At 40.7% G+C, this 15,010-nt stretch overlaps 2 protein-coding genes across 5 annotated transcripts in view; both read left to right on the forward strand.

Moving 5' to 3' along the window:
- The window catches only part of LOC134213250 (serine-rich adhesin for platelets), a 427,675-nt gene that overhangs the window by 258,884 nt on the left and 153,781 nt on the right, over positions 1-15,010 (forward strand). The gene's annotated exons all lie outside the window — the stretch shown is intronic.
- Positions 6,872-8,553, forward strand: LOC134213252 (uncharacterized). Its single transcript, XM_062692079.1, has 2 exons — positions 6,872-8,262; positions 8,350-8,553. The coding sequence occupies exons 1-2, from the start codon at positions 6,895-6,897 to the stop codon at positions 8,542-8,544; spliced, it is 1,563 nt and encodes a 520-aa protein (XP_062548063.1). The 5' UTR covers positions 6,872-6,894; the 3' UTR covers positions 8,545-8,553.

A 15,010-nucleotide genomic window follows, 5' to 3' on the forward strand; every position in this document is an offset into this window, starting at 1 on the left:
AAAACCCAGTACAGAAAATCATTAACTACATTATCACCAATAACAAATGAATTGCGACGAGTATCCGTTAATTTTGACCATAATATAACCAGACCATTACGCTCAAAATTTAGAAAAATTGGTATCGAATTAGTTTTCAGTAGCAGGAACAACCAACTGAAGACACTACTTGGAAGCACAAAAGACCCCGTTGACGCATTAGGAAAATCTGGAGTTTATAAAATATCATGCCCACACTGTGACAAAATCTACATAGGACAGACAAAACGAACACTAGACACGAGGTTCAAAGAACATTTGGCAGAAGTAACTAAAGCAAACAAAGACACTGAAAAGGGTATACATTATCATTTCAAATCTAAAGTAGCCGAACATATATTTAACGAAGATCATCAATTAACCAAAGACAACATATCACTTCTCAGACAAATACAAAATCCTTGGAAACTTGACGCAGCGGAACGCTTAGACATCGACAAACCAAAACGAATAAACTAGCTGAACAAAGATCAAGGACACGGATATACCTGGCTGTTTAGCTTACTACCCACGGGACGACGACGAAGCGGTTCAAGCGACGTGCGCTAATTTTTACCTACAGTTCTACCTACACACCATATTTAAAGTTAATGAGCAATGTTTTCTTCAGTCGATAACAAACACTGAAGAAGTTTCCAAGTAGGAAACGAAATAATACGTATTTGCTTGTTGATACATAAAAAGTTAATAGTGGAAGTAAATGGAAGAATAATAGTATTTTAACATCATAAGGATGTCGAAAATTAATTGATTATTTCGATTAATCGATTCATCGTTGTGATAATCGATTAATTTTGAATCGATTACTATACAATGATTAATCGATTCAATAATCGACAAGAATCAAGAGTAATCGATTAGTAACTAATCGATTAATCGGGATTTACGACATCTCTAATGGTATGATGTGTGCGCTGCCATCACAAATACACAGATAAAAATATGTTGTGATTTTAAATGTATTTTCATGCACATATTTGGAGCATGCAAATAAACGTAACATTCAATCGATCTCACTATTCTTTTAAATCGGAATGAATTTAAACGGTGCTTGCTTGTAAAATTCAATTAAATTTAATTGAATATCAAATATTAATTCGTTTGATGGGATGACCTGCAATTTTACACGTCGTTGAATTTTCAAAATTATTTGCTGTGTAGTTTTAACAACTCAACACTTTACATTGACGCGCCGTTGTGCAATATCTGGCATACCTTCCTTATGCGAATTCAATTATATATTAGACGTGTTCCAATGATAGATTAGATAAATAAACTTTGTTTAGTCATTAGAAAAAGATTTGTGGAAATGGGAATTTCTAAGAACTGGAAAACGTATGATAATTTCCTTCCAAAACTCAAAAGATTATCCCGTAGGAATTAAAGAGAATTTCCTCAGGAAGTTCAAAATATTTCTATGGGATTTTGATGAAAAAAATTTTGAAGAATGCCCGTGAAAATCTAAGAGAATTTTCTGCCGAAATTCAAAGGAATTTGATGTGAAACAAAATGATAATTTCCGTGAAAGCTTAAGAGAATTTCCTTTTAAATGTCAATGGATTTTCTCGTGATAATTCTGAATTCTTTGAGAATTTATTTGAAAATTAAATTTGATTAAAAAATTCCGTGAAAATTCTGAAGAGAAAATTTCTCGAAACTTCAGTTGACTTTTCGAGCGAACGGGAGATAATGAGGCAGTATCATGCCGAAAATGCCTCCGCTATCAGTTAAAACTACGACGAACGCCGCCGCTGATGATTGTTGGACTGGCACACTCTAGATTGGAAGTAATAGAAAATAAAAGTCATTTCTAATCATTATTGTAAAGGGGTAATATGGTAATACAATAGTAATTAAATAACTAAAACAAATATATAAATATTCTCATTTATGAAATATCATGTGATTTTCCGATATATCGATATTTTCATTCTAATATATCGGTGATATCGATACTTTGATTCGATTATCGTATCGAATCAAATATCGATATTTTGAAGTATCGGAACGTCCCTAGTTCGACATAATGGCATAAAAGGACCCAAAGAATATAAATGTATCGAAAACATTTGTAACGTCTTTGTTTCTTACCTCCAATTCATTAATTATTACAAAGATTGATCCAAAAGAATCTTCTTGTGACAGCTGCCACTGAAGCTTTCGTGCTTCGATGACCTCATGACGATTTGATTGCACGATAAAAGCTAATGTCATGGACATCAACGATGTTGTGCCGAGAGGCAGTGAAGACACTATAGCTTGTCTAGTGACTGTGGCATTTCGGGCTGCGACGATGACTATTGTCAGCCCTGCCCACAGTTTCATGAATTCAAAACCTGATAACGATACCGGCTGAGGTCTCCATTTAGCCTTGCGAGCAAAGACGTAGGATTGCCAATACGGTGATGGACAGTGAAGAATTCCCTGTCGTGAAAGTCTGACGTGCGTTAGAATGAAACACCCCTCTATCGCTCTCCAACTTCTTTAAGGTCGTCCTTGACTCCGCCGGATCCTCAATCTTTCAAACCAGTACTCGACCTGGAAGCTCAACATTAGTGGTCGGGTGAGACGCGCCGAATTATGAAGGAAAGTCTAAGTACACGCAAAAAAAAGCGTTCCAGAATTCGTGAACCAGCAAAAATACACCGTGATTTAATTCATGGATTCGGGAACACCAGTCACGTTTTCCAGAACGTTCCAGAAAACGTGACTGTGTTCCCGAATCCGTGACTGTTGTTCATGAAAAAATACACCGTGAACTCGTTAGTTCACGAATTCATGAACGCTTTTTTTTTGCGTGTACTAAGTGTAGATCTTCCCTCATCCACGTCATCAATCTGTAAAACCTTTCCCCAACCGCAAAAATAGTATTGTTCGGGCTGGTCTGGGCCAGTCAAACCTTTTTCCGATGAGTGACGCCCCATCCACGTCATCTTGATCCCTATAAAGAGTTTCTTCTCCTGCGACACCACTGATTATCTGCCTATTTTACTGACCTGTGTATAAAAGGTTGTCGAGAGGTTGGAAAACCGTAGGCTACGTGAAAAGCTTGAGGATGACGGGGGATTTGTTTCCTTTTCAGCTTTTGTTCACAATTTCCTCTCCCGCCGGTCCCTCCGGGTGTTTATTCCCAACCCCGTCACCAGTACCTACCAGGAGAAAACTTAGGTCTTGCAGGGTTCTGGCGGATGATATTTTGCTTGTGGTCGACAAAGACATTCCGGCGCGAACGCGTATCCGAACCCAAGCAGCGTTTTATACAGTTCATCGGTGAGCTTCATCGATCGGCTTCATCATGTCGGCCGGGAAAAATATACAACGGAATGTGTGCAACGGGCGGCACCGTCTCTCCTGCTTTAGTCTTAAAAATAATTGGCAGTCGATTGGCGCTTTGATGTTGCATGAAGAAGAAGAAGCAGAAAGATGATCGAAATCGAAAATCGAAAAAATCTTCACAGGAAATACGAAGAAGTTTTTAAAACTCTTCTCAAAAATTCTAAAAGCAATATAATTAAAAACGGTAAGCAGTACGGGGTTAGACTTTTCTTCTTCTAATAAACATAATATTTCTAGTCGAAATTTTACTTTGTAATATTACATTTAAAACACAGTATAAGAAAAGTCCAACTCCGTACTGCTTACCGCTTTTAATTAAATTGTTTTCAGATTTTTTGAGAAGAGTTTTAAAAACTTCTTCGTATGGTTTCCCGTGCAGATTTTTTCGATTATCATCTTTCTGCTTCTTCTTCTTCGTGCAACATCAAAGCGGCAATACCAAACTGCAAACTTGTCAAGATCCTCGGAGTCTCCATCGACTGTCTTTCGTCCCTCATTTCCAAGCTGTCAAAACCGACTACACATCGAGAATTAACTACAGCTCGGTCGCCGAGCTGCTAAACACCGTGTTTAGGAATCATAAGCACAACTACACTAGCGGTTCCCTTTTGAGAGAAGGGGTCACTTACCCGTTACCGGGAACAACCTAACGGTGTCGGATAACGTTCCTGAACAATGCAGCGATTTCTAGGAAACCTCAGCTCTTTTCATTGTCGTAACCACTCCCTCTGACAAACCGGTGCTAGTCCTGACTGATTCCGCCAGTGCTGCACTGCAAAGCAACCACCCGAAACAATGTGGTGTGATGGTGTGCTACATAAAGTGATTGCTGGAGTCGGTCACCAAAGCCGGTGTTTCAAGGTATCGAAACCCCTGGCTTCCAGAACCACGCAGCTACGGAAAGTCGAAGCATCCACGGCACCCTGGAATAATATGCCCAGTAATTCTTTGGATTCGAATTTAAGACCGTCATGAAAGTGGTCAGGAAGTAAAGCCAATTGATCGACGAAATCTTTAGAATTTCGCCCAACTATTGAAAACTTGAAGTTGAAGGCGCTAAACTATTGAAAAAAATGGTCACGAACTGTCGGTGAACCAACCACTTTCGTACCCGTACGTGCATCGCAAACACAGACTTCAAAACCGTGAAACTGGCTGGACCCTAATACTCAGTTCAATCAAGACATCAACGGCACAGCAGGGGAGGGAGCGATTTAATCATCGATTGGCCATTGCCTACAGCAACAGCACTCAAGACAAAATTTCACGCTATTTTCGGACCTTCGTTTGGTTGCTGTTAGTAATTATATAAGCGCATTGTGAAAGGAAAATTCGTTCTTTTCTGGACATAAGATTACGTAAAATGTAGTGTATTCAATTTTGAAAAATTCAATATGTTTACTAAAGGTGATGATAAGCAGCTTTGGCCGTTACCGACAGCATCACTGCAATGAACGGAAGTCATCAGGTAATTGTCGTTTGCATTTTGAAGAAAATTCTCCTCGGATTCACTTTCTATTGCATAAAATTTTGGCTTCGAAAAAAACCGATTCATTTTCAATAACTGCAAAAAAACAAAATCTGAATCTTGAGAAAAAATTTTACCTGACTGTAACTGACGTCAACATCAGCAACTCGACGAAACTCGATGGGCGCCATTTTGCAGCGTCTCCCAACGACGAGTGCTTGCGTTGTTACTGACGGAAAAATTCTGTTGTCGCCAAGCAATTAGCGGATAGGACGCTCACGTTAAGGAAAATACCGTTTTTATCAATGAAAAACACCAGTTCAGCGTGTTTTCACCAGCGCAAACTGAAGAACAGCTTATCTGCTACTGACTACCGATGACAGTTATCTAATTTAGCATTTTATTGTACAGAAATTTGATTTTTTAAAAGCACCCGCAAAAAATGATTTTGAAACCATGCGGGGTGAGATGCGCCAGTGGATGGGTTTAAACGCGCATGTTTGCTCTTCGTACTGATTTTCATTTTAGTTGCCTACATTAGGGCAATTAATCAATGTTTCAGTTGCTTTGGTCATACGAAATTAGCCTGGGCGTACTACCTCACACCGACCTCAGAAGTTTGAGAGCCTATAAAATCGTATCAATACCAATTTTGACGACAATTTCGTGTAGAACATAAATATTACGAGTAAGTAGCGTGCTCATCGCTTAATTTTTAATTTATCAATGTATAACAGTGACAGACAGACTAAATGCCAACGAGCCAAAATTGCATCAAAACATGCAAAAATCGTTTTTCGAGTTTTTCGTGTATAATTAGAGTAAAATTATAAAATTGTGTATCTAATGGCAATATTTTCCATTACTTTATGGTATAGACTATTGAAAATAATCACAATGAGGATATTTAGCAAAATGATGGTTCTGAAAAGAACCCCTAATTGTTTTCAATAATGCGCCTTTTCAATCACAGACAGCAACAAAACCAAGATCAGAAGCTATTGCGAAAATTTCGCTTAACTCTAACTCGATGATTTGAGACGTCTTCCTTGCGAATAAACTTTTGGAGCGTCTCTTTCCGCCGAGCGCTTGCGCAGCTACCGACGAAGAATTTCTACAGTCGTCATGCGATACTGATTCGCACTTTGAGGAAAATTTTTCTCGCCCCTACTTTTTCTTGTGTAAAACGGAACGGAGATTCTGAAAAGAATCGATTTTCAATCCACAATGCGTTTTTCTAATAACTCACGCATCCAAACCTAAAGTCGAGTCAAGTACGAGACATTGAAGACGGCCTTACTGTTGAGGTCGAAATACGTCAAGATACAATTAAGTGGTGGAATTCAATGGGATTGTATAAACTCGTCTTATGACAGGTAATCTTATGGCCAATTGGCGGTCTTGTCTCGGATACAACCTTCTACTTTTTTTTGGCTTTTTCAACAGCGGAGACAAAAAATAAAGTGGAATAAATGATATAAAAAATTAAATGCAAATATTTGTTTGAGTCAAATTTGTGCTAATCGTTTTTATGAATTATTAGTATGTACTTGTGTTTCGCTTTTTCCTGGGTGCTATCACTCCAAGCTCAAACAAATCACTGAAATCTCATCGATGTGTTGTGCTTAACCATAAGTGTAACACATGATACAACTGGCATTCTGTAAGAAAGTCATGCTTATGTGCTAAATAAGAAAGTAAAAGGCATATTCCTTTCTCCCATTTGGTGATTGATCATTCCGTCACAGACACGATGTCTCCCATCATTCTCTCTTTCTGTGTTTAACCCAGCAGATTGTTTTCCTTTGGGACCCTGTCTCGCTCGGGTGTGTGGGGGCACGATAACCACACAAAAACGAACTGGAAACGACTGGGGTCGTGTGCATGGATTATCATCGCACTCAACCATTCGGTTCCAGTACTTGCCTTGAAGCAATGGAAGGCATTTAGGAAATACCAAGCTACGAGTTGGTTTTGTTCCAACAGGAATGTAAAGCCAAACAAATGGTAGTTGTTGAAAACGATAAAACAAAATATTGACCAATACTCAAATGATTGGTGCGATCGACTGCTGGACTCTTATTTTTGAAAACCTGTATAAAGACTGCCGGCAAAAGATTTTATCAAACAGTTTTCATTCAATCATCGAAGGGATGATGAAAAATTGGATACTTCCAGGGTGTGCCTTCATGGCAATCGCCATAAATTTTTGTAGCTGTGACCTTGGTTTAAACATTTCTATTCTGGGAGTGCCTCTGTCAGTGAGCAGAGCCATTGGTGCTGGGGTGCAGCCTGTGATTTCCGCGAATTCGACGATTTCCACTAACGAGACGGTCGATTCTAGCGGTGTGTTGACATCACTACAATCGATCGTAAATGACGTCGTGAGCCCGTTGAATGCATTACTGTCAGACACCGTGAACACTGCATCGGATAAGAGTGGTGATCCAACGAAACTATTCGCGAACTTGGATGATTTAGCGAAAGCTACTATTTCGGCAATTGATGATGCACAGACAACTTCAGCTGATATTCAGTCGGTGATAAGCCCTTCTACCTATGCATTGTTGAATGGAAGTTTGGAACAGCTTGCTGTAGATGTTAGCGCACTAACGACTGTTCAAAATACGCTGGTAGATGCGTTGAATAATGTTACAACAGCAGATCCTCCATTTACAACACGAAACATTACTACGGTTATCACAGCGTCGTTGATTTCGAACTATACTTCATCGTTAAAGAGCATCAGCACTACCTTATCCACATTGGGAAGGGTGATAACCACTGCGGCAAAAGATAAACAATCAACCATTATGAAAGAACTGACCCTCAACGATACTATCGATAGTTCACTCAGCAATTTGATTCAAGTAGTTACCAGTTTCAACCGAACCAGCTACGGAGTCTTCAATAGTGTGATTCGTGCTTCCGACAATAGTCTTAGATCCTTAAACCAATCATACACTACGATTATATCAAAAGCTTCAAATTATAACCATGGAGATATGACCAACTTAACAAATTTCCTGACCAATGCCAGCGCGATCGTTTCAGCTGCTACTGCAAAGATCGAAAGTAACACAGCTGCAATTACTTTGCAGCTTGCCTACACTCTCGGCAATCAAACTACCAACATATCGACGGTCTTGTACAACGCAGTTAAGAACATCAGCAGCTTGGCCACCACCAGCACTAGTGCCTACTCCAGCGCGTGTGAACGGAAATACGTAGGGCTGTTCCAGCAACCTGGGCTGTCGGTATCGCGACTCAATAGTTGCATCCAATCGGAAGGACCCGGTCTTACGACTTTCGCGCAAATTGCAGTACCCGGTTTATATAACGACGTGCTGCGGTGGGTCGGCCCACAAGTGGTACGGCTCAACTTGTGCAGTGTACCGAATGGGAATTGTAGTGTAGTGGTGAGTAAATTTGAAACACAATTGAATTTGTTCATTGTGGCAAATTTCAGCGAAATGGATGACTTCAATGAGATTATTTCGTTTTAGGCTTTCTCTGCCTTTTCGGACTTATATTCCCAACTGGAAATCAAGTACAACCTGATAAGAGATTCGGTACTGTCCGAACAGAACATAGTCCTGTACCGAGCTACTAGTTGCATCAATGCCGTTTCCAGTGATCTCCAAGATGTAGCTTCTAGTATTCAGGACAGGTTTGGAAATTGTTTGACGACAGGTAATTAAAGAATGTGACAATGCTTGTAGCTTGATTAAAATAATGAATTTTACCACGTGTATCTGTATATTAGAGAAAGTCCTTGGATATCCGAAAATGAATTTAGCGCTGCTATGAAGTTCTCAACTGGCTTTTAGTCCAAAGATGTATCTTTTACTAATTTCGGTATTAGGATTGTTCAAATCTTTTCGGTATCCGACCAACTGTTTGAGTGTTGAGGTCTTAACTTGATTCTCAATATGTTTTTGGTGCGCCAAGAAGTCTTGAAATAGTATTAAAGATGTAGCAACTGGTAATTCATGTGAAGTAACAAGAGCAATAGATCCATGTTGATATATAAATACAAAATAAGCAGGAAAACAACAATAAAAACAAAATTGGCATTTGTACGACCGCGCATGACTTAATAATCAACAGCCTAATTTTTGCTAATTTATATTTTACGAGGAAAACTGCTATGATGAAATTGGAATTCTTTGAAAATCCAAACTCAATTTTGTTAAGAAAATTATTTTGAGCTTTTTAGACTTGTCGAGTCAAGTACGAGACACTGAAGACGACCTTACTGTTGAGGTCGAAATACGTATCTGTCAAGGTACAATTAAGTGGATGGATTAAATGGGATTGTACAAACTCCTCTTATGACAAGTGGGCAAAACTCAATGTTTTCGACGAAATTGTTTTTCGTACAATTTGCATGGAATTTCAAAATTTTGACCATCTATATACAAAACAAATTAAGGATCATTCTGAAGAACCTATTTGTTTTCTAGAAAATTGTGGACGCATAAAATGTATCAAAAATTGATCAATTTTGGGCGAGACAAGGTTTGCCGGGCCAGCTAGTTTTCATATATTTTAGGTCATCTGAGAGCACCTTGGAGTTCGGACCTCTTATCTACCAGCTAAAACAGAAGGCATTTCGGCAAACTCATAGGCGCTGTAGCCCCATATGAATGTGTTGAGCATAATCAGCTGTTCTTTATCATTTTTTGTAATTCTAGATTATCCGAGAACTCCATGGAGTTAGGACCTGAGATCTGCCAGCTCAACTGAATGTGAGTTTAACAGTGCTGTAGTTCCATGTTTATTCATTAATAAGCAGTTCTTCTCCAAGTATCTAATGTTTTCGAGGACCTCCTGGAATTATGAACTGTCTTTTGTTATACAGAGACATCTAGGTAACGATCGCTAGGTGTGATTGTTGTTGTCGGTCGTTGTCTCATCTTCAACGATCAGATCAGGAATGATAAGACACTTCAAGATCTCGTCCGCTTGCTTAATCAAAGTAGCTCTGGATATCTCAAAGAAAATGCCAAAATCGTTTCTGATCAATTGTTTTACGGCAAAATTATCGAAAAAAGCTAAAAAAAACAGCGTATTCTGATCGTCTCCCATGGATTCATTTTTTGAAAGCATCGAATAAGTTGCACTGCAAAAAAAAAATGACTTTTACTGGTAATGTAATCAACAAAACTAATGTAAATGCCGATCATGTAATCGTTTTCTCAATGTAATTATGTGTTGAAAATCATGCACATAAACAGAGCATGAATTAAACCGTATAAATACATCACCTTACCATTATTACTACACTCTATTGAAAACAATACTTTAATCACCCTGAAAATTAATTTTTGGGTTTATCAAGTTTACATGATATTATGTGAACCGAAACTAAAGATGGCCACGCTTGGGACGATCTCGGTAGAATGTAAACAAAACAAACAATTCCATCAAGGCAGCTACAAATGCAGTAAAGTGAAGATTTTTCATTACAACTACAAAGCAGCATTCATGATGCTACATTTCATCGGTGTACTTCATCAGGCGTTTACTTAAATCGATGGAAAAACTTCAAATTCTTGCACTTTATCCAGATAGATATTTTCCCTTGACGATGCGCATGCGCTTACTCAGAGCATGTAAATTTACATTACCTAGCCAGAACCCGATCACGACGGGTTCGATACTGTATGTTTGAATCGCCATAACTCAGAACCTGTTACTCTTCGGGCAACATTGGTTTCAAGAAGTGAAAACGGTAGAGTGGTGTCAGAACGGGCTATCACTCTACGGACCTGAGTTTGATTCTCATGTTAACCGTTTTTTTATTTATATAGCATAAAATATTATTTATTATTATTTATTCAGACTAAGGCCGAAGTGGCCTGTGCGGTATGTAAGAGTCTTCTCCATTCGGATCGGTCACGTCGCCAGCCACGCAGTCTACGGAGGGTCCGCAAGTCATCTTCCACCTGATCGATCCACCTTGCCCGCTGCGCACCTCGCCTTCTTGTGCCCGTCGGATCGTTGTCGAGAACCATTTTCACCGGGTTATTGTCCGACATTCTGGCTACGTGCCCGGCCCACCACAGTCGTCCGATTTTCGCGGTGTGAACGATGGATGGTTCTCCCAACAGCTGATGCAACTCGTGGTTCATTCGCCTCCTCCATGTACCGTCCGCCATCTGCACCCCACCATAGATGGTACGCAGCACTTTCCTTTCGAAAACTCCGAGTGCGCGTTGGTCCTCCACGAGCATCGTCCAGGTCTCGTGTCCGTAGAGGACTACCGGTCTAATGAGCGTTTTGTAGATGGTCAGTTTGGTACGGCGGCGAACTCTATTCGATCGGCCGTCTTGCGGAGTCCAAAGTATGCACGATTTCCAGCCACTATACGCCTCCGAATTTCTCTGCTGGTATCATTTTCGGCAGTCACCAGTGAGCCCAAGTACACAAATTCTTCTACCACCTCGATTTCTTCACCACCGATGCCAACTCGCGGTGGGTGGCTCACATTGTCTTCTCTTGAACCTCTTCCTATCATGTACTTCGTCTTCGACGTGTTGATGACTAGTCCAATCCGCTTGGCTTCCCTCTTCAGTCTGATGTAGGCTTCCTCCATCTTCTCAAAGTTACGTGCCATAATATCTATGTCGTCGGCGAAGCCAAATAGCTGGACGGACTTATTGAAAATTGTGCCACTCGTGTTAATCCCTGCTCTTCGTATTACCCCTTCCAAAGCGATGTTGAATAGCAGACACGAAAGACCATCACCTTGCCGTAACCCTCTGCGGGTTTCGAAGGGACTCGAGAATGCCCCTGAAACTCGAACTACGCACATCACCCGATCCATCGTCGCTTTGATCAACCGTGTCAGTTTATCCGGAAATCCGTTTTCGTGCATTAGCTGCCATAGCTGGTCCCGATCGATTGTCGATGAATACAGTCGATGAATAGATGATGTGTGGGCACGTTGTATTCGCGGCACTTCTGCAGTACTTGGCGAATGGCGAACACCTGGTCCGTGGTGGAGCGTTCGCCCATAAAACCCGCCTGGTACTGCCCCACGAACTCCCTTGCAATTGGTGCTAGTCGACGGCATAAAATTTGGGAGAGTACCTTGTAGGCGGCGTTCAGCAATGTGATTGCGCGGTAGTTGCTACAATCCAGCTTATCGCCCTTCTTGTAGATGGGACACACGACACCTTCCATCCACTCCTGCGGCAAAACTTCCTCCTCCCAGATCTTGGTAATGACCCAGTGCAGCGCTCTAGCCAGTGCCTCACCACCGTGTTTAAATAGCTCTCCTGGTAGTTGGTCAACCCCAGGGGCTTTGTTGTTCTTCAGCCGACCAATCTCCTCCTGGATTTCCTGGAGATCCGGGGCCGGTAGAATTATGTCCTGCGCGCGTTCCCCAGGTCCATCACCATACCGCCATCTTCGTCTGCCACATCGCCATTCAGGTGCTCTTCGTAGTGCTGCTGCCACCTTTGGATCACCTCACGCTCGTTCGTAAGAAGGTTCCCGTTTATGTCCTTACACATATCGGGCTGTGGCACGTGGCCCTTACGTGAACGGTTCAACTTCTCATAGAACTTTCGTGTGTTATTAGTGCGGTACAGTTGCTCCGTCTCTTCACGGTCTCGATCTTCCTGCTGACGCTTTTTCCTCCGGAAAATCGAGTTTTGTCTGTTCCGCGCCTGTTTATATCGTGCCTCATTCGCTCTCGTGCGGTGTTGCAGCAATCTCGCCCATGCTGCATTCTTCTCTTCTACTAACTGCTCACATTCGCCGTCATACCAGTCGTTTCTCCGATCCGGGGCACCGTGCCAAGTGCAGCGGTTGCGGTGCTACCAATGGCGGATCGAATATCTCTCCAGCCATCTTCAAGAGACGCTGCGCCTAGCTGCTCTTCCGTTGGGAGTGCCACTTCCAGCTGCTGCGCGTATTCTTGGGCTAGTCTACCGTCTTGTAGCCGCCCAATATTAAGCCGCGGCGTCCGACTTCGACGCGTGTTGTACACCGTCGAGAGTTTTGAGCGCAGGCAAACTGCAACGAGGTAGTGGTCGGATTCAATATTCGCACTGCGGTAAGTGCGGACGTTCGTGATGTCGGAGAAGAATTTACCGTCGATTAGAACGTGGTCGATTTGGTTTTCCGTTTCTTGGTTAGGTGATCTCCATGTGGCCTTGTGGATATTTTTGCGGGGAAAGAAGGTGCTTCGGACTACCATTCCGCGGGAGGCTGCAAAGTTTATGCATCGTTGGCCGTTGTCATTCGATACGGTGTGCAGACTATTCGGTCCGATGACCGGTCTATACATTTCCTCCCTTCCTACCTGCGCGTTCATGTCACCGATGACGATTTTGACGTCCCGCAGTGGGCATCCATCGTATGTCTGCTCCAGCTGTGCGTAGAACGCTTCTTTCTCGTCGTCGGGTCTCCCTTCGTGTGGGCAGTGCACGTTGATGATGCTATAGTTGAAGAATATATAGAATATATAAAATAGAACATGTAAATTTAAAACAACGTATGATAAGTGATGTAAAGATAAAATGAAATGTAAATTTCTATCGTTTATCATGCTCCAATGTGCATGATATTTGATGTAAATGTACATGATTCGTTCGAACAGTGTAGGATAGAATGCCTTCATGGCATATTTTCATGATCATCCAAAAATCCTTGGAGTAAGAGCTTAAAGTCTACACACATAAGCAGATGTATATCGGCCTGTTTTAAATGTAATACATGCACTATATCATCTAAGAAAACCCTAGAGTAAGGTCTAATGGTCTACACGCGTAACCAGAGATCTATCGGTCTGTTTCGAAAGTGGCACATGCCCTTTGTGGTACATATGGCTTAGTATGAGCATAAATGACTGCTCGCCACTAGACCAAAAGTTGTTTGGCCGAATATACCAATGGATCAATCAAGGTAACTCATTTTGCACTCACCACATCAAAACAACGGCGGCACTGTATACGCATATTTCTATTCATGTGTGTTTGACATAACATGTCTACGGTGGCGCAATCTCTTCATTTCATAGCGGCAGTTTTTGCTTATTGATTGGTCCATTGGCCGAACAGAACCATTATGACGAAAGTCGTTTGGCCGAACAGGTCATATGGGCGAATAGCTCATTTGGTCAAATAGATCATTTGGCGGAAAAGATCATTTACCCAAGCAACACACTTAATCATACTAAGGTATACCTGATAGAATTACAACAAATTTGATCGACTGATTTTTGATTCAAAAATTTCTGTATAACTCATGTATAACGAAAAAAGCGCAAGAGGTGGAGTCAATATAAAACATATCCAAGTTACATTTGATACATTTTTGGAACACATTTCAAACCATTATAAAACAATGATCGAAATGTAAATAAATCGGCCGTGACACATTCATCGCCAATTTGGAATCAATTTGGATTATTTTGTTTTGGATTATTCATGATACTAACTACCAAAAAGTATACATAATCATAGTTCAGATTCGGTGTTTGATTAACGGAGTTACGTCTTGCGGTTCTAAATTTATGACAAACCTTAATATTCTAGTTCTGTATTTTTCATGCGCCACGTATAAATTCTAATACTGATGCATTAGATTTGGCAATTTTGTTTCTAAATCTAAGGCCATATTGGTTCACGAGTCATCATGTTTAGGGTTTCCAAATATGTTTTCAAGAAGAATGTTTTATTCTGATCTATTTGGGATTCATGATGGCTCTGTTGAAGCTTTATAACAGAGCTATTTAAAACTTTAGTAATTAGTATAGGGCATACAGATTCACGCCAAATATGGTAAAACATACTTTCAATCTAATATTATGAAATACATAAAAAAAATCAATTTCACTTTCGTGAAATCCAAGTGTTTAGTTCTGTATTGAGTGAAGAATTGGTTGTGTTTTGATTGGCAAGCAGTAAAGTCGCGCGATCCGAGATTTTGTCCAGAAAATAAATTAGTTATTGTGCGCTTTTATTTTGCATTCAATATTCCAATAGATCATAACACATACCAAGGAGAATCTAAATAATTCTTCAAACAATCCTAACACCATATCCCCAGACAATCGAGAGTAGGACTATCAATCCTCCTTTTCCCTTTTGACCGTGAGGAAGTGATCGGCGCCATTAATGTCTGAAAATACGTGACCTTCCAAACGTGTAG

Source organism: Armigeres subalbatus, chromosome 2 (genome assembly GCF_024139115.2).
Source record: "Armigeres subalbatus isolate Guangzhou_Male chromosome 2, GZ_Asu_2, whole genome shotgun sequence".
NCBI lineage: Eukaryota > Metazoa > Arthropoda > Insecta > Diptera > Culicidae > Armigeres > Armigeres subalbatus.